We start from the raw sequence: 10561 nt of genomic DNA, 5'->3' as shown, positions 1-10561 counted from the left end.
CTCATTGCTGCAATTATGGTAAGTTCTTAAATGCCAAAATAGTAAATACTTGAATTTACAGCTGTAAGCTATTCTTCTTCTTTCTTATAATCCCGATAGCCATGAATTATCCATTAATTACAAGAAAATATTTTTAATCTTCTTAGAGTTATCTTAGTTTTAGCCAGCTCTGTTTTCTGCCTTGCACTTCTCTTCTGCCTGCAAGGGGAGTGGAGTGACGTACCTCCAACCAGGCACTGTTTCTCCTCTCTGTGACCTGCTGCACTGCTTCCCAGCAGCCTGTACCCTCTGCCCAGAGCCTGCCATGGCCACAGAGTTTATCTGTTATGTGGCACCTATTTAGGCCATTTCTTTGAGGGTCATCTCAGCTTCCTCCTCTTGCTTCGGAAGTCTCTTCCTTATAAAGCCCAGACATGCTCGTCCAACCCGTGGTGAGGTAAATCTCTGTTCTTGGCCGCAAGGCTCTCAGAGAAAGCCATCCATTGCATGTCCAGCCATGAAAAAAACAAACCAAAACAAAACAAAAACCCACAAAGCACAATGAGAACCTCCTCTTCTACAAGCTCCACAATCCAAGGACTGATGAGTCAGCACAACCTTCCAGCAAGTTCTGCCTCTTCCGAGCTTAGTGGGTTCCTAAATAGCTCTGCTATTCCTGCTCAGCTCTTTTCCAAAACCTGTTTGAGTGTACCCAGGCAGGGACAAGAAGTAGCTCAGGCCATCAGGCAGGGCTACAGTCCCAGCAAAGGTGTCTGATATGTACTTTACATTTCTCTACAGCCTGAAACAAGTAACCAAAAGCACCCGACTCCTCTCAGAAGGTACAACCATGCCACTGCAAAGATGCTCTGAAGGCCGCAGCGAGGTCCATGGGCAGCCCCAGTCAATATGCCAGAGCAGGCCCCTCTCAGCCAAACAGTTCTCCCTGAGTACAGCTCAGGGCTTTGCTCAGAAAGGCACACTGCCATGAAACGTGCCCAAGGCCCTCCTCTGCTCTGCTGCAATTTCTGTGTTTCACCTACGGTGCCTGCTCTGTGTGCTGGTATCCCTCAGCTACACAGCTTCTCGCTTCAGGACAGAGTATCTGTATTTCTCCCTTCGAGATGGCATGCAACCAGGTAAATTCAAGTAAATTCTTCGCTTTAATTCTTGTCACCGTCCCAAGGAGGTTGGCACAGTGCTGCAGAGCTTTGCCGGGGGAAGCGTGAGCAGCTCTTTGTGTGCTGCCACAGGGCAGACATCACTGCATGAAGCAATCTTCTCCCGTGCCTTCAAGTAGGAACTTGAACATCATCACAAGGATGGTTTAAGACTCATCCTTTTCTCCATCCTGCTTCTCTGCACAGGATGGCTCCAGTTCTGCTTCCTGAAGCCTTGGCGACCTGCGTGGTTCGCTCACAGGAGGCTGAGGTTGCCTCCAACCCCACAGGCCCTGTGCCATTCTGTGGGGTCACATAAACCAAGTTCTACCAGGCAGCGATCTCCACAGCAGGCTGTGGGGTGGCCAGCAGGTGGGACTCTACCAACGGGCAACCACAGCCTGTGCTTGGCTCTGCAGCCTTCCATTTTCTCCTCTCCTGTCCCCGGCCTTGGTGTCCTGCTCTGGCCTAAGCCTCCCAGCCTGGATGCCTGCCCTCCATGCCTCCTCCAGCCTTGGGCCTCAACTTTTGCCCTGATTCCTGCTTCCACACAGCTTCATCTCACCCTCCGGCCTTCATTTCTGCTCTATTCAGGAGGTAAGAGCCCTGTCCCACCCAAGCCCAGGTATATGGGTGTGGTAGCACCATGTGGGATTTAACACTGAGGCGGTGCTCAGAATGATTCGAGGCCAAATGGATTCCTCCCACACCTTGGCTGCCCCAGGAGAGCGGGGATACACGCACGTTACCCCCGCGAAGCTGCGTGCGGGGTCCTGACACTGCACAGCTCCTGTTTTCATGTCATTCCAAGCAGCCTGTGAGTGCTGCAGGTCTGCAGTGCACAGACAGGACCCTTGCCATGTTGAAATGCCTTCCAGCAGCAACCACCCATGTTGGCAGGCTATTAAGTTTCTACAGAATTTTGACAAGTCTCCAGAGGAACATCAAACCATCCCAAATCTCCTGAGGGGCTAAGAATTTAAAAAAAAAATGAAGAAGAAAAGAAAAAAAATAAAAGAAAAATCTGACTTCACATGTCATTATTCCCTGCAGCTTTGTAGCTAATTTAGAATCTGTTGATCTTGGTGCCAATAAATAGTTTATCTTTAAACTACCTCTATACTTTCAGGCTTGGTTTCATTCTCAGGTTAGCGTTGATCATTTAGCTAACAATTCAGTGATCTAACAGAGCCTCTAAGAAGAGATATTCACTGTATATATCTGTCGGTGTGTATTTGTTCCGTTAAGCAGAACCTCACATGATAGCTGAATATTTCTTTACAAAAATCTGCCTTCTCGGAAGCAAGCAGTGAGCGCGGCGTTAATATAAGTGCTAATGTGCTGCCCTCCAGTGGAGTCGGGATCTGGTTTAGGAGGTTGAGTTCTGCAAACCTTCACTTGCAGCATGTTTAAAGAAAACACTCATATGGCAAATATGAAGTCACAACATTAAATTAACCACTGGAGGGACAGTGTTAAATCTGTTCAAGAGTGTTTTGTGGAGAGGATAGTTTGCATCTGGCTTTAATTGTGCAGTGCAAAACAATGCTGTCCCAGAGCACCTCCTTTCTCTGCAAGTACTGCAGTCAGAGGGAGCAGAAGGTCGTCAGCTGCTTGTGGATGACACTTCACATTTCAGAGCTTCTGAGGGTAACTATAGGAAGTTCTCATTTTTAAAGAATAGCCAAATCCAAAATGTTTCAAAACCGACCAGATGTTACATATAACTATTAAGGCAGCTGGAAGGAGCTGTATTTATTCACTACAACATCCCTCATCATCTGGTAGGAAAATGTGGCACCTTCTGGTTTGTACCAGAAATGATTATGTTTATTTGAGCATATTCAATATTTCTGGGAATAACTTTAAACCACTTTTTTCTTTCTTTCTTTTTTTTTTTTCCTTCTCTCACTGGCTCTTTTTCTTCCAGACATTTTAGGACAGTCATTGCTTCCCAGAGGTCCCCTTCTTGTCCTCATTTCATTTTTCCTACATATTGTAAAATCTACAATTGGTTCAAAGTTACATTCACAATCTTAACTTGCCTAAAGACTCTTTTATCAAAGAGTAGCTTCAGATGATGTTGTGGTTTAACCCGGCTGGCAGCTAAACACCACACAGCCGTTCGCTCACCCTCCCCCCTCCCTCTCTGGGATGGGGGGAGAGAAACGGGAAAGTGAAGCCGGTGAGTTGAGATAAAGACAGTTTATTAAGACAGGAAAATAATAATAACAATAATAATAATAATAGTGATAATGGTAATAGTATTAACAATAATAATGTGTAAGAAAACAAGTGATGCACAATGCAATTGCTCACCACCCGCTGACCGATGCCCAGCCTATCCCCGAGCAGCCGGCCCCCCCCACCCCGGCCAGCCACCCCTATATATTGTTTAGCATGACGTCAGATGGTATGGAATACCCCTTTGGCCAGTTTGGGTCAGCTGTCCTGGGTCTGTCCCCTCCCAGCTCCTGCTGCACCCCCAGCCTGCTCGCTGGCAGGACAGAGCAAGAAGCCGAAAAGTCCTTGGCCTGGTGTAAACACTGCTCTGCAACAATTAAAACATCAGCATGTTATCAGCGCTCTTCTCATCCTAATCCAAAACATAGCACCCTACCAGCTACTATGAGCTACTTAACTCTGTCCTAACTGGAACCAGGACAGATATCCACCCCTTATTCCATACCATTTATGTCATGCTCAGGTTACACTCTGTCCAATACATTCTAATTAATCACCATTTTCATCTATGATATATAGCAATCATGGTAGTGATGACATACATTATTATATAATAATTAACATACTACAATTCAACTCATGGGCTATTCTCACCCAGTATCAAATCCCCTTGAGGTACACACCGGACCTCCCCATTCTTTTGCATTACCCACCAAGTGCATCCAGGTCCCTGAGCAAAAGCAATTCCACGAATGGGTTTGCCTTTTCCTGAGGCAGGAGTAGCCCAGACTGTTTTACCCAGCATGTTTCTTACGTGCACTACAGGAACTTTATCCCCTTCTACAGTGCGTAACTGGTTTGATTGGGCAGGTCCAGCTCGGTTGGCAGATCCCCTGGTATTGACTAACCAGGTGGCCTTTGCCAAATGTGTATCCCAATTTTTGAATGTCCCAGCACCCATTGCTTTCAGTGTAGTCTTCAACAGTCCATTGTATCGTTCAACTTTTCCAGAGGCTGGTGCATGATAGGGGATGTGATACACCCACTCAATACCATGTTCTTTGGCCCAAGTGTCTATAAGGTTGTTTCGGAAATGAGTCCCGTTGTCTGACTCAATTCTCTCTGGGGTGCCATGTCGCCATAAGACTTGCTTTTCAAGGCCCAGGATAGTGTTCCGGGCGGTGGCATGGGGCACAGGATATGTTTCCAGCCATCCGGTGGTTGCTTCCACCATTGTAAGTACGTGGCGCTTGCCGTTGCGGGTTTGAGGGAGTGTGATGTAATCAATCTGCCAGGCCTCTCCATATTTATATTTCAGCCATCGTCCTCCATACCAAAGAGGTTTTGACCGTTTGGCTTGCTTGATTGCAGCACATGTTTCACAGTCATGAATAACCTGTGCTATAGTGTCCATGGTCAGGTCCACCCCTCGATCACGAGCCCATCTGTAGGTTGCATCTCTACCTTGATGGCCTGAGGTGTCATGGGCCCATCGGGCTATAAATAATTCACCTTTATGTTGCCAGTCCAGGTCCACCTGAGCCACTTCAATCTTAGCAGCCTGATCCACCTGCTGGTTGTTTTGGTGTTCTTCAGTAGCCCGATTCTTGGGCACATGAGCATCTACATGGCGTACCTTTACAACCAGGTTCTCTACCCGGGCAGCAATATCTTGCCACAATGCCGCAGCCCAGATGGGCTTGCCCCTGCGCTGCCAGTTGTTCTGCTTCCATTGCTGTAACCACCCCCACAGGGCATTTGCTACCATCCATGAATCAGTATAGAGATAGAGAACTGGCCACTTTTCTCGTTCAGCAATATCTAAAGCCAGCTGAATGGCTTTTACTTCTGCAAACTGACTCGATTCACCTTCTCCCTCAGCAGCTTCTGCAACTCGTCGTGTAGGACTCCATACAGCAGCTTTCCATCTCCGATGCTTTCCCACAATACGACAGGACCCGTCAGTGAACAAGGCATATTTCTTCTCATTTTCCGGTAGCTTGTTGTACAGGGGGGCTTCTTCAGCACGAACCACCTCCTCCTCTGGTGATATCCCAAAGTATTTGCCTTCTGGCCAGTCCATAATCACCTCCAAGATTCCTGGGCGACTGGGGTTTCCTATTCGAGCCCGCTGAGTAATCAGTGCAACCCACTTGCTCCATGTAGCATCAGTTGCATGATGTGTAGAGGGGACCCTTCCTTTGAACATCCAGCCTAGTACCGGCAGTCGGGGTGCCAGGAGGAGCTGCGCTTCAGTACCGACCACTTCCGAAGCAGATCGAACTCCTTCATATGCTGCCAATATCTCCTTTTCAGTTGGAGTATAGCGGGCTTCAGATCCTCTGTATCCCCGACTCCAAAACCCCAGGGGTCGACCTCGAGTTTCCCCAGGTTCTTTCTGCCAGAGGCTCCAGGTGGGACCATTCTCTCCGGCTGCGGTGTAGAGCACATTCTTTACATCTGGTCCTGTTCGGACTGGCCCGAGGGCTACTGCATGAACTATTTCCTGCTTAATTTGTTCAAAGGCTTGTCGTTGCTCAGGGCCCCATTCAAAAGCATTCTTCTTACGGGTTACTTGGTAGAGCGGGTTTACAATCAGACTGTAATTTGGAATATGCATTCTCCAAAACCCCACGACACCTAGGAAAGTTTGTGTTTCTTTTTTGCTAGTTGGTGGAGACATAGCTGTTATCTTGTTGATCACATCCATTGGGATTTGACGACGTCCATCTTGCCATTTAATTCCTAAAAACTGGATCTCTCGTGCAGGTCCTTTAACTTTATTCTGTTTTATGGCAAAACCGGCCTTCAGAAGGATTTGGACTATTTTCTTCCCTTTCTCGAAAACTTCTTCTGCAGTGTCACCCCACACAATGATGTCATCGATGTACTGCAGGTGTTCAGGAGCTTCCCCCTGCTCCAGCGCAGACTGGATCAGTCCATGGCAAATGGTAGGGCTGTGTTTCCACCCCTGGGGCAGCCGATTCCAAGTATATTGGACTCCCCTCCAAGTGAAAGCAAATTGTGGCCTGCACTGTGCTGCTAGAGGGATGGAGAAAAATGCATTAGCGATATCAATTGTGGCATACCACTTGGCTGCCTTTGATTCCAGTTCATACTGGAGTTCTAGCATGTCCGGCACTGCAGCACTCAGTGGTGGTGTGACTTCGTTCAGGCCACGATAGTCCACTGTTAGTCTCCACTCACCATTAGACTTTCGCACTGGCCATATGGGACTATTAAAAGGTGAATGAGTCTTGCTGATCACTCCTTGGCTCTCCAGTTGACGAATTAGCTTATGGATGGGACTCAGGGAGTCTCGGTTGGTGCGATATTGCCGCCGGTGCACAGTTGTGGTAGCGATCGGCACTTGCTGTTCTTCAACCCTCAGCAACCCCACAACAGAAGGGTCCTCTGAGAGACCAGGCAAGGTAGACAACTGTTTAATGTCCTCTGTCTCCAAAGCAGCTATGCCAAAAGCCCAGCGGAACCCTTTTGGGTCCTTGAAATATCCTCTTCTAAGATAGTCTATGCCAAGGATGCACGGAGCATCTGGGCCAGTCACAATACGGTGCTTCTGCCACTCATTACCGGTTAGACTCACTTCAGCCTCCAATACAGTTAACTGCTGGGATCCCCCCGTCACACCATAAATACAGATGGGCTCTGGCCCTTTATAGCTTGATGGCATTAGAGTACATTGTGCACCGGTGTCTACCAAAGCCTTATACTTCTGTGCGTCTGACGTGCCAGGCCATCGAATCCACACAGTCCAATAAACTCGATTGTCCCTTTCCTCCCCCTGGCTGGAGGCAGGGCCCCTCTAGTCCTGGTCAGAATCTTCATTTCTGTGTTTAAAGGACTGCCTGCTGGAAGTTGGAGCAGCAAACCTTTCAGAGAACTCCTTTTTCCCAATTGTTTTCCTTTGCAATTCACGTACCCGTGCCTCTAGGGTCGCAGTAGATTTTCCATCCCATTTTCTCATGTCCTCTCCATGGTCACGTAGGTAAAACCACAGGGTGGCGCGGTGTGTGTGCCCACCATATTGTCTTCCTTGCATAGATGAACGTTTACCCCTAATAGCTGAGACACTGGTTTGTACAGGTGGGGAGGAAAATAATCTCTCTTCAAGTTGGTGGATCTTTTCAGAAAGTTTCTCCAAGGCATTCTCTTTTAGCTGGTGGACACTAGTTCGTTCAGGTGAAGGGGAAGATAATCTTTCTTCAAGTTGGTGGATCTTTTCAGAAAGTTTCTCTAAAGCATTCTCTTTTAGCTGGTGGACACTGGTTCGTTCAGGTGGAGGGGAAGATAAATTCTCTTTAAGTTGGTGGACCTCTTCAGAGAATTTCTCCACAGCTGAGACACAGGCCTTTAGGGAAGAGGAGAGATTTCCTTCGTACTGCCGGAGTATTTTAGTCACTTCATTCACTGTGGGATTCTCCTCCGTTTTCCAGGCTAGTATTGCCAATGAGCCGGCATATGATGATGGGGCACTCTGTACAAACTTCCGCCACATGGGTAGTGTACACCGGACTGCATCTGGATCTGCGGATGTTTGTGCGTCGTCTAGGTCCTTATAAATTACTTCCCGTACGGCCAATTCCCTCAGGTACTGAATTCCCTTCTCCATGGTGGTCCATTTGCTTGGTAAACATACAAGTTCTTCCTTGAAGAGATACCTTTCCTTCACAGCTGACAGGAGACGCCTCCAGAGGCTGCGAGATTGTGCTCCATCTCCAATTGCTTTGTCAATGCATGCGTCCCTAGCAAGGGATCCCAGCCGCCTGGCTTCCTTGCCCTCCAATTCCACATAATTGGCTCCCGTGTCCCAGCACCGGAGCAGCCAGGTGACAAGCTGCTCGCCTATACAGCGACCAAAATCTTTTCGCACATCTCGTAGCTCACGCTGGTATAGAGTCCGGGTAATTACTGTTGATTTTTCGACATCCTCATCCTCATCTTCAGTCTCCTGCACCTTTGATGGCTGGTATGGAGTCCGGGTAGTTACTGTTGATTTTTCGCCATCCTCATCCTCATCTTCAGTCTCCTGCACCTTTGATGGCCCAGCCTCGTCTTCACTACGCCCAGACTTAGCAGAAGACTGTCTGCGTTTTGAACGACCTGAGCCTCTATACCATTTTTTCACCTTGTCTACAGGGGCAACTTGCACTGCTACAGCTCGTTTCTCTGACCCAGACACAGGGTCTGCCACAGGGGTTGGAATACCCTCTGCGGGGTCAACTTGCACTGCTACAGCTCGTTTCTCTGACCCAGACACAGGGTCTGCCACAGGGGTTGGAATACCCTCTGCGGGGTCAACTTGCACTGCTACAGCTCGTTTCTCTGACCCAGCCACAGGAGTGGGAGCAGCTGCACGAGCTGGGGCAGCTGCAGGAGCTGGAGCTGGAGTGGCTGCAGGAGCTGGAGCTGGAGCGGCTGCAGGAGCTGGAGCTGGAGCGGCTGCAGGAGCTGGAGCGGCTGCAGGAGCTGGAACTGGAGCGGCTGCAGGAGCTGGAGCTGGAGCGGCTGCAGGAGCTGGAGCTGGAGCGGCTGCAGGAGCTGGAGCGGCTGCAGGAGCTGGAGCTGGAGCGGCTGCAGGAGCTGGAGCTGGAGCGGCTGCAGGAGCTGCAGCTGGAACGGCTGCAGGAGCTGGAGCTAGGTTGCTAGTAGCATCAATTGCAGCTCGATAGGCACAAGCCAGACCCCAGCACGCTACAGTGATTTGTGTCACTTTGGAACTGCCAGAGTCATGACACCTTTTTTTCAAGCATTCTGCCAGCTTTTTAGGATTTTGCAGTTGTTCAGGGGTGAATGTCCAAAACACTGGAGGTGACCACTGCTCTAGAAACCTGCCCATATCCTCCCACACTCCCTGCCACTCGCAACTATCCCGCCTCAAGATAGATCTCCGGATGAGATTCCTAAGTAGTTGTTTAACCCTCCACAAAATCTGAAGCGCATTCAGGAGACATAACAACAAGAGCAGGCTGGTCTGAGTATCCCAAGGATATTCAACATCTCGGAGAACCACCGTAACTAACTCGGGGGATAAGAGGGTGGTGGTGAAGGAGAAAGGGAGAGTGAACAGGTAGGGAAACATGTCTTCCCCTGTCCCCTTCACAGATGGGCTCCCTAACGAAAACAGGCAATAGGTGTAATTGCTAATAGTTTCCGAGATATGGGTTCCAAAGTATAGAGTCGATGTCAGTGCTGAGTACAAATACCAGGTTAAAGTCATGACCAGATATCTCATCATTTCATAAGCCATTGCTACACCGCACAGTACCATAACAATCTTAAACCAGGGCCCGGAAAGGATAAACAGTGCAACAGGGAGCACATACAGAAAGTAACGCACCATAAAACTCAATTTGGAATACAGGTACAGCAGACTGGAGATTAAGGCGATCAACATCGTGACTAGCAACTATTAAGCAGGTCCAATACTTATACCAATTTTAGTTTAACACACTCTGGTCAGATTTGTCGATATCTCAACCCTTCGGGCCCCACGTTGGGCGCCAAAAGGGCTGTTGTGGTTTAACCCGGCTGGCAGCTAAACACCACACAGCCGTTCGCTCACCCTCCCCCCTCCCTCTCTGGGATGGGGGAGAGAAACGGGAAAGTGAAGCCTGTGAGTTGAGATAAAGACAGTTTATTAAGACAGGAAAATAATAATAACAATAATAATAATAATAGTGATAATGGTAATAGTATTAACAATAATAATGTGTAAGAAAACAAGTGATGCACAATGCAATTGCTCACCACCCGCTGACCGATGCCCAGCCTATCCCCGAGCAGCCGGCCCCCCACCCCGGCCAGCCACCCCTATATATTGTTTAGCATGACGTCAGATGGTATGGAATACCCCTTTGGCCAGTTTGGGTCAGCTGTCCTGGGTCTGTCCCCTCCCAGCTCCTGCTGCACCCCCAGCCTGCTCGCTGGCAGGACAGAGCAAGAAGCCGAAAAGTCCTTGGCCTGGTGTAAACACTGCTCTGCAACAATTAAAACATCAGCATGTTATCAGCGCTCTTCTCATCCTAATCCAAAACATAGCAGCCTACCAGCTACTATGAGCTACTTAACTCTGTCCTAACTGGAACCAGGACATCTTCATAAGACACTCCAAATTCATTTGTATAATTCATTTGTCGATTTCTAGTACATTTAAGGTTTACTTTAATATGAATGGAAATTGAGCACTGCTATTTTTCTTTGCAGCTCTGTTAAAATTT

The 10561-nt window shown here is 48.4% G+C and overlaps 1 protein-coding gene across 1 annotated transcript; it reads right to left on the bottom strand.

The window, feature by feature from the left end:
* Positions 1-6995: 6995 nt before the first annotated feature.
* LOC310892159 (uncharacterized protein) lies at positions 6996-10105 on the bottom strand. The gene is made up of 2 exons (XM_083819541.1): positions 8377-10105; positions 6996-8298 (listed from the first exon to the last, which is right to left on the bottom strand). The coding sequence occupies exons 1-2, from the start codon at positions 9736-9738 to the stop codon at positions 7147-7149; spliced, it is 2514 nt and encodes an 837-aa protein (XP_083675667.1). The 5' UTR covers positions 9739-10105; the 3' UTR covers positions 6996-7146.
* Positions 10106-10561: the final 456 nt, after the last annotated feature.

This window comes from Anser anser, assembly GCF_964211835.1.
Source record: "Anser anser genome assembly, chromosome: 1".
Classification (NCBI taxonomy): Eukaryota; Metazoa; Chordata; class Aves; order Anseriformes; family Anatidae; genus Anser; species Anser anser.
Note: the sequence above shows the minus strand (reverse complement) of the source record. Positions and strands in the feature narration are given on the sequence as shown.

Bases quoted from the DNA above. Each gene is read 5' to 3' on its own strand.
- LOC310892159 (XM_083819541.1), bottom strand. From the start codon at position 9,738: ATGTTGATCGCCTTAATCTCCAGTCTGCTGTACCTGTATTCCAAATTG. The intron at 8,299-8,376 runs GTGCAGGAGACT...CAGCCATCAAAG, and splicing joins ACGAGGCTGGGCCATCAAAG to GTGCAGGAGACTGAAGATGA.